Source organism: Ranitomeya imitator, chromosome 5 (genome assembly GCF_032444005.1).
Source record: "Ranitomeya imitator isolate aRanImi1 chromosome 5, aRanImi1.pri, whole genome shotgun sequence".
Lineage (NCBI taxonomy): Eukaryota > Metazoa > Chordata > Amphibia > Anura > Dendrobatidae > Ranitomeya > Ranitomeya imitator.
Window position 1 is genome coordinate 660,274,215 of NC_091286.1, and position 12,684 is coordinate 660,286,898.

At 51.8% G+C, this 12,684-nt stretch overlaps 1 protein-coding gene across 2 annotated transcripts in view; it reads left to right on the top strand.

Moving 5' to 3' along the window:
* The window catches only part of LOC138638703 (aminopeptidase NAALADL1-like), a 56,527-nt gene extending 44,305 nt beyond the window's left edge, over positions 1 to 12,222 (top strand). The window contains exons 17-20 of one of the 2 annotated variants that reach the window (XR_011312534.1): positions 4,909 to 4,996; positions 5,334 to 5,426; positions 10,883 to 11,498; positions 11,718 to 11,822. Coding sequence is in view for 1 of the 2 variants with exons in the window: in XM_069728215.1 (XP_069584316.1) it covers positions 4,909 to 4,996; positions 5,334 to 5,426; positions 10,883 to 11,066 (365 nt within the window). In the remaining variant the exon portion in view is untranslated. Of the gene's footprint in view, positions 1 to 4,908; positions 4,997 to 5,333; positions 5,427 to 10,882 lie in introns of both variants that reach the window. The other variant, XM_069728215.1, reaches the window with a different exon arrangement.
* The last annotated feature ends 462 nt before the right edge of the window (positions 12,223 to 12,684 follow it).

The window sequence follows — 12,684 nt, forward strand, 5'->3', positions numbered from 1 at the left end:
TATGCGGCTTTCATATGTCTTGCACTGAGGAGAGGCTTCTGTTGGGCCACTCTGCCATAAAGGCCCGACTGGTGGAGGGCTGCAGTGATAGTTGACTTTGTGAACTTTCTCCCTTCTCCCTACTGCATCTCTGGAGCTCAGCCACAGTGATCTTGGGGTTCTTCTTTACCTCTCTCACCAAGGCTCCCACGATTGCTCAGTTTGGCTGGACGGCCAGGTCTAGGAAGACTTCTGGTGGTTCCAAACTTCTTCCATTTAAGGATTATGGAGGCCACTGTGCTCTTAGGAACCTTGAGTACTGCAGAAATTCTGTTGTAACCTTGGCCAGATCTGAGCCTTGCCACAATTGTCTCTGAGCTCCTTGGCCAGTTCCTTTGACCTCATGATTCTTATTTGGTCTGCCATGCACTGTGAGCTGTGAGGTCTTATATAGACAGGTGTGCGCCTTTCCAAATCACGTCCTATCAGTTTAATTACACACAGCTGGCCTTCAATGAAGGAGTAGAACCATCTCAAGGAGGAACACAAGGAAATGGACCGCATGTGACTTAAATATGAGTGACTGAGTGAAGGGTCGGAATACTTATGACCATGTGATATTTCAAATTTTCTTTTTTAATAAATTTGCAAAAAAATCTACATTTCTGTTTTTTTTCAGTCAAGATGGGGTGAGGAGTGTACATTAATGAGAAAAAATGAACTTTTTTGAATTTACCAAATGGCTGCAATGAAACAGAGTGAAAAATTGAAAGGGGTCTGAATACTTTCCATACCCACTGTATATAGAATATACATGTATCTATATATATATAATTGCCTAAGGGTTTTTCCGTCTGTCTGTCTGTCTGTCCTGGAAATCCCGCGCCTCTGATTGGTCGAGGCCGCCAGGCCTCGACCAATCAGTGACGGGCACAGCGACGATGATGTCATAAAGGACGTAGACATCCCGCGTCTGATTGGTCGAGGCCGCCAGGCCTCAACCAATCAGCAACGGGCACAGTATCGACGTAGATGTCATAATGGTTGCCATGGCGACGATGATGTCATAAAGGTTGCCTCGACCAATCAGCGACGGGCACAGTCTGCCGCGAATTCTGGAATCATCATTGTCCATATACTACGGGGACATGCATATTCTAGAATACCCGATGCGTTAGAATCGGGCCACAATCTAGTATACCTATAAACACTGTAAGGCATTGACCCCTGTTACAGCTAGGGGGCTCTGTATGTTCTTCCCAGAATACGCACGGAGGCATATTGAGGCCATGGGAGTGCATGGCAGTCGCAGGCATAACTGTGATAATGAGACGGTGACTGACGTCATTGTGAATGGCCGGTATGTGTCGCACAGGAGATTCTCTGCGCTATACACCAGTAATGTTGTTCAGGGACCTGTAGTCCCACAAGTGTTTGTGTAGTTTATAATAAGGGAGGCTTACAGTGTGAGTTGGAGAGCTGGGCGGGTCTGGCTAACCACACACACCTCCCACCTATGGGAGTGGCTAGTGTGGTATAATGTGACTGAGGTCTGGTCACATAGTCAGAGTGTAAGGTAATGGATGGCCTGTGTGTTGGAATGTCCTCTGAGTAGGACTGGATTCCTGAAAAGCACATGGAGAGGCCATGGACCCGAAGGCCTATGTAGTGGGAGGTCCTGTGTGTAGACCGGATCCCTACCTGAGTGGCCTGTGTTGGAAGATCCCAGGAGTAGGATCAGATTCCTAAAAAGCACATGGTGAGGCCATGGTCCTGCAGAGCCTGTGACTGCTTCTGTGTTGGGGAAGCTACCGTCCTTGGGTCTGGAACTGTTGGGTGGCCTGGTGAGCAAGGCATGGTCCGGGACGGTGATCCCAGTAAGGCAGTTTCCCCGGGAGTGAGGACTGACGAGGAGTCAGCGTGTGGAGCAGGAGCTACTGGAAGGTAACACAGAGTATGGGGGACTGTGTGCACTGATGAGGGTCAGTTACTATCAACTGTGTGGTCTCCCACGGTATCTGGTCGAAGTGAGGTCAGGTGTGTTTATTCACACAGCACGACATTCAGTTGCAGTCTCTAGAGACATTGATACGGCGTACGTGCACCCCCAGGAACTAGTCAGAGGAGAACTGGCGGGTGTAGTGTCTGAAAAGTGATTAAAGCCGTATGCTATGAAGTATCTGCTATTGGAACAGACTGTTGGTGCTTATGATGTTCCGTAGATGTAATGTACTGGACTTTACGTTATGCGGTTTTTTATGACGTGTAAATAAACCAAATAGACTGTTTTGTGAAAAAAAAGTGCCCATGTGTCTTAATCCCATTGCTAAGCAAGTGTCCCCCAACACATGCAGTAAGCGCTATCTTACAACACACACAGGTATATACCTGTATATTCTATCTAAATATATATACTGCTCAAAAAAATAAAGGGAACGCTTAAACAACAGAATATACAACTCCAAGTAAATCAAACTTCTGTGAAATCAAAACTGTCCACTTAGGAAGCAACACTGTCTGACATTTAATTTCACATGCTGTTGTGCAAATAGAATAGACAACAGATGGAAATTATTGGCAATTATCAAGACATCCTCAATAAAGGAGTGGTTCTGTAGGTAGCGGCCACAGACCATATCTCAGTACTAATGCTTTCTGGCTGATGTTTTGGTCACTTTAGAATGTTGGTAGTGCTTTCACACTCGTGGTAGCATGAGACGAACTCTGCAACCCACACAAGTGGCTCAGGTAGTGCAGCTCATCCAGGATGGCACATCAATGTGAGCTGTGGCAAGAATGTTTGCTGTGTTTGTCAGCATAATGTCCAGAGGCTGGAGGCGCTACCAGTAGATTGGCCAGTACACCAGGAGACATGGAGAGGGCCATAGGAGGGCAACAACCCAGCAGCAGGACCACTACCTCAGCCTTTGTGCAAGGAGGAACAGAAGGAGCACTGCCAGAGCCCTGCAAAATGGCCTCCAGCAGGCTACAAATGTGCATGTGTCTGCACAAACGGTTAGAAACCGATTCCACCCTGTGCTCTTTACAGATGACAGCAGGTTCACACTGAGCACATGTGACAGACGTGACAGAGTCTGGAGACACCGTGGAGAGCAATCTGCTGCCTGCAACATCCTTCAGCATGACCGGTTTGGCAGTGAGTCAGTAATGGTGTGGGTGGTATTTCTTTGGAGGGCCGCACAGCCCTCCATGTGCTCACCAGAGGTAGCCTGACTGTCATTAGGTACCGAGATGAGATCCTCAGACCCCTTGTGAGAACATATACTGGTGCGGTTGGCCTTGGGTTCCTCCTAATGCAGGACAATGCCAGACCTCATGACTGGAGTGTGTCAGCAGTTCCTGCAAGATGAAGGCATTGAAACAATGGACTGGCCCGCCCGTTCCCCAGACCTAAATCCGATTGAACATATCTGGGGCATCATGTCTCGCACCATCCACCAAAGGCACGTTGCACCACAAACTGTCCAGGAGTTGGCAGATGTTTTAGTCCAGGTCTGGGAGGAGATCCCTCAGGAGACCATCCTCCGCCTCATTAGGAGCATGCCCAGGTGTTGTAGGGAGATCATACAGGCACATGGAGGCCACACACACTACTGAGCATCATTTCCTTGTCTTGAGGCATTTCCACTGAAGTTGGATCATTTCTAGGTTTTATTGTTCTCAACACATTCCACTACATAATGAATAAAGCTTTACAACAGGAATATTTCATTCAATGATATCTAGGATGTGGGATTTTAGTGCTTCCTTTATTTTTTGAGCAGTGTATATATACACCTGGTAACGTTCAGGGTATGTGCACACGTCAGGATTTCTTGCAGAATTTTTTTTTTTGTTTTTTTTTTTGCGTTTTTTTTTTTTAGCATTTTGCAAGCGTAATTAGCTTGCAGAATGCTAAAGTTTTCCAAGCGATCTGTAGCATCGCTTGGAAAACTGACTGACAGGTTGGTCACACTTGTCAAACATAGTGTTTGACAAGTGTGACCAACTTTTTACTATAGATGCAGCCTATGCCGCATCTATAGTAAAAGATAGAATGTTTAAAAATAATAAAAAAAATAAAAAAAATGGTTATACTCACCCTGCAGACAGCCGATCTCAGCGGCGTCCATTCCTATAGATGGTGTGTGTGTGCAGGACCTTCGATGATGTCGCGGTCACGCGACCAATCACAGGACCGCGACGTCATCGCAGGTCCTTCACACAGACCATCTATAGGAACAGAAGCGGCAGCATGCACCGCTGAGAGGCGGGAAGACATCGAGGGTGAGTATATCACTATTTTTTATTTTAATTCTTTTTTTTTTACCAATTATTTGGTGCCCAGTCCGTGGAGGAAAGTCTCCTGTCCTCCACCCCGGGTACCAACCGCACATAATCTGCTTACTTCCCGCATGGTGTGCACAGCCCCATGCGGAAAGTAAGCAGATCAATGCATTCCTAGGTGTTCAGAATCCCCGCAATTCCGCATTTTTAATGAACATGTTGCTTTTTTTCCGCAATGCGATTTTTTTCGCGGAAAAAAAGCAACATTTGCACTAGAAATGCGGAATACACTGTAATTAATAGGAGGCATATGTAAGCGTTTTTTTTTCCGTTTTTATCACGTTTTTATAGCGAAAAAAAGCGAAAAAAACGCGAAAAATACTGAACGTATGCACATGGCCTCACTGCATCTTCAAGGGGTAAATGATTTGTAATGGGGTACATAAATCAGTGATGAATGTCTTATTGATGAGCGTTCCGTCTATACTATGAGTCTGCATTGATTGGCTAAACAGTGGGTCAAAAATGACCAATTACGTTTCCGTTATGGCCACCACTATTTGTTTCACATGAACCAAATGGCTCCTTGAAGGATTCTGAATGGCTGTGTATATTACTGAGCTTAAGTGTCTGTCTTTACAGAGCCATTAAAATGGGCAATTAATCGATACAAGGCAGCAGCTGACTCTTTGGAAGAAGTCATTAAGACGCTATCGGACTCAGAGAAGACGTAAGTGTTGTGTGAACCAAATTCTCTACTTAAGAGGCCGCTTACTAAAAGCTCAGATTCCTCCAACCTTAGCAGCAGCGCTCTATATACACTGTGGCTGTGTCGGGTACTGCAGATCAGTCACATCTCCTTGAATTGTCTGCGGTACCGGGCACAGCTGCGGGTGTGGATGAGCTGCTGAGACCATGCGGAAGCTGCCAGCTGTTAGGCCGGGGTCCCGGGGGTCAGACACCGATAGTCTGTCCATGCCCTTTAAGGATGACTATTGGACTGGAATGTTGATGAACATTTTTATACCTTTGGTCCAGCTCATTGCTTTCTGTCTCTGTATTTCCAGACCTTTGAAGATACGGATGATAAACGACCAGCTGATGCTCTTGGATAGATCCTTCATTAACAATTTTGCTTTTCCAGACAAACTGTATTTGAGGTACAAATGGATTTCAAGGGATTAAGTAAAAACCATACTGTTAAATCAGCGGCGCCCCAATGATCTTCTGTGCTCTCTGTTATTATGCTGCAGCGATCACAAGCTGCACAGCCACATGGCCGCTGCAGCCAATCAATGGCCTTACATGAAGGCACAGCTGCTGAGGTCAGTGATTGGTTGGGTCACGTGGCTGTGCTGCTTGTGATCGCTGCAGCATAGGAAACAAAGATCGCCTGTGACCACCAGTTCCTACCCATGACGAGTGAATATTGCACATGTGTGATCACTAGAGATGAATTACTCTCCCAAAATTTGTTTCAGGCAGATTTGATTTGGGTCGAATAATTTTAGTTTAGATTCAATCTGCCTCAAAAAGGCGTTAATTATGTTTTGGGGTCATGACAGACTTTGAGTCGAAGCATAACAAATGGGGGGTTCAAAATAAAAGAAACAGAATTAAATTAACCTGTCCTAGGCCCTCCCCTCACCTGTCCTAGACCCTCCCCTCACCATTCCTAGGCCCTCCCCTCACCTGTCCTAAGCCCTCCCCTCACCTGTCCTAGGCCCTCCCCTCACCATTCCTAGACCCTCCCCTCACCATTCCTAGTCCCTCCCCTCACCTGTCCTAGGCCCACCCCTCACCTGTCCTAGGCCCTCCCCTCACCTCACCTGTCCTAGGCCCACCCCTCACCTGTCCTAGGCCCTCCCCTCACCTGTCCTAGGCCCGCCCCCACCTGTCCTAGGCCCACCCCTCACCTGTCCTAGGCCCTCCCCTCACCATTCCTAGGCCCTCCCCTCACCATTCCTAGGCTCACCCTTCACCTGTCCTAGGCCCACCCCTCACCATTCCTAGGCCTTTCCGTCTCCTGTCCTAGGCCCTCCCCTCACCATTCCTAGGCCCTCCCCTCACCATTCCTAGGCCCTCCCCTCACCATTCCTAGGCCCTCCCCTCAGCTGTCCTAGGCCCGCCCCTCACCTGTCCTAGGCCCTCCCCTCACCATTCCTAGGCCCTCCCCTCACCATTCCTAGGCCCTCCCTTCACCTGTCCTAGGCCCACCCCTCACCTGTCCTGGGCCCTCCCCTCACCTGTCCTAGGCCCTCCCCTCACCATTCCTAGGCCCTCCCCTCACCTGTCCTAAGCCCTCCCCTCACCTGTCCTAGGCCCTCCCCTCACCATTCCTAGGCCCTCCCCTCACCATTCCTAGGCCCCTCCCCTCACCATTCCTAGGCTCACCCCTCACCTGTCCTAGGCCCTCCCCTCACCTGTCCTAGGCCCTCCCCTCACCTGTCCTAGGCCCTCCCCTCACCATTCCTAGGCTCACCCTTCACCTGTCCTAGGCCCACCCCTCACCATTCCTAGGCCCTCCCCTCACCTGTCCTAGGCCCTCCCCTCACCTGTCCTAGGCCCTCCCCTCACCTGTCCTAGGCCCTCCCCTCACCATTCCTAGGCTCACCCTTCACCTGTCCTAGGCCCACCCCTCACCATTCCTAGGCCCTTCTGTCTCCTGTCCTAGGCCCTCCCCTCACCATTCCTAGGCCCTCCCCTCTCCTGTCCTAGGCTCACCTCTAACCAGTCGTAGGCCCTCACCTGTGCTAGGCCCACCCTAGGTGCACACCCCATCTGTCCTAGGCCCACCCCTCACCTGTCCTAGGCCCACCCCCACCGGTCCTAGGCCCACCCCTCACCTGTCCTAGGCCCTCCCCTCACCTCACCTGTCCTAGGCCCACCCCTCACCTGTCCTAGGCCCTCCCCTCACCTGTCCTAGGCCCGCCCCCACCTGTCCTAGGCCCACCCCTCACCTGTCCTAGGCCCTCCCCTCACCATTCCTAGGCCCTCCCCTCACCATTCCTAGGCTCACCCTTCACCTGTCCTAGGCCCACCCCTCACCATTCCTAGGCCCTTCCGTCTCCTGTCCTAGGCCCTCCCCTCACCATTCCTAGGCCCTCCCCTCACCATTCCTAGGCCCTCCCCTCAGCTGTCCTAGGCCCTCCCCTCACCTGTCCTAGGCCCTCCCCTCACCATTCCTAGGCCCTCCCCTCACCATTCCTAGGCCCACCCCTCACCTGTCCTAGGCCCACCCCTCACCTGTCCTGGACCCTCCCCTCACCTGTCCTGGACCCTCCCCTCACCTGTCCTAGGCCCTCCCCTCACCATTCCTAGGCCCTCCCCTCTCCTGTCCTAGGCTCACCTCTAACCAGTCGTAGGCCCTCACCTGTGCTGGACCCTCCCCTCACCTGTCCTGGACCCTCCCCTCACCTGTCCTAGGCCCTCCCCTCACCATTCCTAGGCCCTCCCCTCACCATTCCTAGGCTCACCCCTCACCTGTCCTATGCCCTCCCCTCACCATTCCTAGGCCCTCCCCTCAGCTGTCCTAGGCCCTCCCCTCACCATTCCTAGGCCCTCCCCTCACCTGTCCTAGGCCCACCCCTCACCTGTCCTGGACCCTCCCCTCACCTGTCCTAGCCCCTCCCCTCACCTGTCCTAGGCCCTCCCCTCACCATTCCTAGGCCCTCCCCTCACCATTCCTAGGCTCACCCCTCACCTGTCCTAGGCCCTCCCCTCACCATTCCTAGGCCCTCCCCTCAGCTGTCCTAGGCCCTCCCCTCACCATTCCTAGGCCCTCCCCTCACCATTCCTAGGCCCACCCCTCACCTGTCCTAGGCCCACCCCTCACCTGTCCTGGGCCCACCCCTCACCTGTCCTGGGCCCTCCCCTCACCTGTCCTAGGCCCTCCCCTCACTTGTCCTAGGCTCACCCCTCACCTGTCCTAGGCCCACCCCTCACCATTCCTAGGCCCTTCCGTCACCTGTCCTAGGCCTTACCCTCACCATTCCTAGGCCCTCCCCTCTCCTGTCCTAGGCTCACCTCTAACCAGTCGTAGGCCCTCACCTGTGCTAGGCCCACCCTAGGTGCACACCCCATCTGTCCTAGGCCCACCCCCACCGGTCCTAGGCCCACCCCTCACCTGTCCTAGGCCCACCCCCACCGGTCCTAGGCCCACCCCTCACCTGTCCTAGGCCCACCCCTCACCTGTCCTAGGCCCACTCCTCACCATTCCTAGGCCCTCCCCTCACCATTCCTAGGCCCTCCCCTCACCATTCCTAGGCCCTCCCCTCACCTGTCCTAGGCCCACCCCTCACCTGTCCTGGACCCTCCCCTCACCTGTCCTAGGCCCTCCCCTCACCATTCCTAGGCCCTCCCCTCACCATTCCTAGGCTCACCCCTCACCTGTCCTAGGCCCTCCCCTCACCATTCCTAGGCCCTCCCCTCAGCTGTCCTAGGCCCTCCCCTCACCATTCCTAGGCCCTCCCCTCACCTGTCCTAGGCCCACCCCTCACCTGTCCTGGACCCTCCCCTCACCTGTCCTAGGCCCTCCCCTCACCTGTCCTAGGCCCTCCCCTCACCATTCCTAGGCCCTCCCCTCACCATTCCTAGGCTCACCCCTCACCTGTCCTAGGCCCTCCCCTCACCATTCCTAGGCCCTCCCCTCAGCTGTCCTAGGCCCTCCCCTCACCATTCCTAGGCCCTCCCCTCACCATTCCTAGGCCCACCCCTCACCTGTCCTAGGCCCACCCCTCACCTGTCCTGGGCCCACCCCTCACCTGTCCTGGGCCCTCCCCTCACCTGTCCTAGGCCCTCCCCTCACTTGTCCTAGGCTCACCCCTCACCTGTCCTAGGCCCACCCCTCACCATTCCTAGGCCCTTCCGTCACCTGTCCTAGGCCTTACCCTCACCATTCCTAGGCCCTCCCCTCTCCTGTCCTAGGCTCACCTCTAACCAGTCGTAGGCCCTCACCTGTGCTAGGCCCACCCTAGGTGCACACCCCATCTGTCCTAGGCCCACCCCCACCGGTCCTAGGCCCACCCCTCACCTGTCCTAGGCCCACCCCTCACCTGTCCTAGGCCCACCCCCACCGGTCCTAGGCCCACCCCTCACCTGTCCTAGGCCCACCCCTCACCTGTCCTAGGCCCACTCCTCACCATTCCTAGGCCCTCCCCTCACCATTCCTAGGTCCTCCCCTCAGCTGTCCTAGGCCCTCCCCTCACCATTCCTAGGCCCTCCCCTCACCATTCCTAGGCCCTCCCCTCTCCTGTCCTAGGCTCACCTCTAATCAGTCGTAGGCCCTCACCTGTGCTAGGCCCACCCTAGGTGCACACCCCATCTGTCCTAGGCCCACCCCCACCGGTCCTAGGCCCACCCCTCACCTGTCCTAGGCCCACCCCTCACCTGTCCTAGGCCCACCCCTCACCTGTCCTAGGCCCACCCCTCACCTGTCCTAGGCCCACCCCTCACCTGTCCTAGGCCCACCCCTCACCTGTCCTAGGCCCACCCCTCACCTGTCCTAGGCCCACCCCTCACCTGTCCTAGGCCCACCCCCACCGGTCCTAGGTCCACCCCTCACCTGTCCTAGGCCCACCCCTCACCTGTCCTAGGTCCACCCCTCACCTGTCCTAGGCCCACCCCCACCGATCCTAGGCCCACCCCCACCGGTGCTAGGCCCACCCCTCACCTCTCCTAGGCCCACCCCTCACCGGTCCTAGGCCCACCCCTCACCTGTCCTAGGCCCACCCCTCACCTGTCCTAGGCCCACCCCTCACCTCTCCTAGACCCACCCCTCACCTCTCCTAGGCCCACCCCTCACCGGTCCTAGGCCCACCCCTCACCTGTCCTAGGCCCACCCCTCACCTCTCCTAGACCCACCCCTCACCTCTCCTAGGCCCACCCCTCACCGGTCCTAGGCCCACCCCTCACCTGTCCTAGGCCCACCCCTCACCTGTCCTGCTGCAGCAGTTCTTCACCCAGTTCTCTGCTGTTTCAGATTGGTCTTGGACCATTCTTCACTCTTAGTCATTGGCTTGGATCTTGCAGCACTGATTAGGTCTCACATGATGTCTATCACGTCCCACGTAACAGCATGGGAAATCGCATTTGCTTGATATTCATTGAACCCCATGTGACCACGTGGGGCCTAGTAAGCAACGTAAAATGTGGACCTTAGACTGACCCAAAGAGTGAAGGCCGATCCATAGTGAACTGCGACAGGTGGTGGGCAGACTTGAAGCAGGTGAGTATATTTTATTCTTTTTTTTAACCCCTTCCCAGCCCTATAAAGAATTCAGCTGAAATTGTTTTGGGAGATTCGTATCAAATTCATACCGGTCCATTCACTTCTGTGGGTGGGGTACTCTGCATATGTAACCGCTGCGCCCATAGACAGTGAATGGCATATGTGCATTACTGCTCGATTCAGAAAGGGGTACATGGTGCCGTCTGTCTTGGAATTGGTGAGGGTCCTAGCAGTTGGGGCCCCAAGGATCATACGTTTATCACCGATCCTGTGGACAGATGACACATGTTGTTGATGACCTTTGATACGGTCTATGTGTCACTATCACCACAAATCCTCACTTTCCCTGATAGTTATAGAGTATCTATTCTTTCCTTTCCTCTGTAGCCATGTTCTCTGGGCCACCCGTAGTTCCACCGTGGCCACCTTCCCAGGCCTGGCAGATGCCTATCAGACGGCCATTGAAAGTGACGTCGAACATGAGTGGGATCTTGTGCACCACCAGCTCACCATCGCCATCCAGGCTGTGGACAATGCGGCATCCACATTAGAGACGGTCACCAAAATATAAGGGAGAAGCTCAATTACTAAACAACCGGAGACCCCCCGCTGTGATTGTTAAGGGGAAGACATCACCAAAATTCACCAAAATGGCCTGGAAGGAGGTTACAAACTATTAAAAGTGACTACTCCCCTATTCCCGGCTCTGACCTTTTCGACTGGTCTGAATCCTTTGTTTATAAAACTCTGGGGTCAGGAGACCCCATTAAACGTCGGTGATTTTTCTCAAACTTTTAGTAAACAAACATGAAAATCGCCCAACACATTGATGGCGTCTAAGTGCTGGTCGATGCTCTTCAAAGGGCCAAACCAATCAAAACCAGACATGTCTCCATGTTGTGGTGCGGATCTTTGGGTCCTGCTATAACCACGGACATGTGATAACCCAATAGACCATAATAGAGGCATATTTGTTAGTGATGAGTGACTGTGCTCAGATAAGGTGTTATCTAGGCATGCTCCAGTGCTAACCGAGTGACTTTGGCGTGCTCAAATATTATGTTCGGGTCCCTGCGGCTCCATGTCTCATCCCATGTCCATCAAGCAGGCAATCCCTACATGTGTTGTGGCTGTCGAATAACCTTGACACATGCAGCTGCGGGGACTCGAATATATTTTTCGATCACGCCGAAGTCCTTGGTTAGCACCTGAGCATGCTCAGATAACACCTTATCCCAGAAAGTTCGCTCACCACTAGAAATAATACAATTGTACAAATAGTCAAAGTCAATTCACTTTATCTCAAAGGAATTTTTTGTGCTTGCCCAAAAAATAAAAAAAAAGGATCCAAAATTGTGGAATTTTCTGATGTTTTTATTCTGTACGTTGATGTTAGTATTTTCTGTGGATTTTGCATTACATTCTTTTAGCCACTAGATGACGCACTAACATAATCTGAATTTTCAGTTGAACTTTTCAGAACATGATGATGGATTTCCAATGTTTTTCTACATCATTAAGCTGATTGTTTGCATAACCTTCTATGTTATACTAATATATTTATATTTATTATTCATCTCTGTCTGTGACATTCAGCAGCCCAGCGGTTGGCGCTCATAGCAAGTGAGCATTTCTGCAACACGTAGCACAAGCGATTGCATGATCGCAGCTTCTAATCTCTCATGGAAACTATTGAAGCAAGTGAAAAGTAAATAAAAAATGTTTTTAAAAATATATAAAAAAAATACAAAAAATATAAAAGTTTAAATCACCCTCCATTCAAAATAAAATAATAAAAAGAAAATTAAAAACACACATATTTGGTATCGCTGCTTTCAGAATCGCCCGATCTATCAATATATAAAAAAAATTAATCCAATCGGTAACCGGCGTAGTGAGAAGTCAAAACGTTACGTTTACGTTTTTTTGGTTGCTGCAACTTTGCATTAAAATGCAATAACGAGCGATCAAAAGAACGTATCTGCATCAAAATGGTATCAATAAAAACGTCAGCTCAGCAAGCAAAAAATAAGCCCTCACCCAATCCGAGATCACAAAAGATGGAGACGCTACAGAAAATGGCGCAATTTTTTATTTTTTTTTAAAACAAACTTTGGATTTTTTTCACCACTTACAAAAAAAAAGAGAGGGGAAGGGAAAAAGGGAAGTCAGCTCCCCAAGTCCAGGAG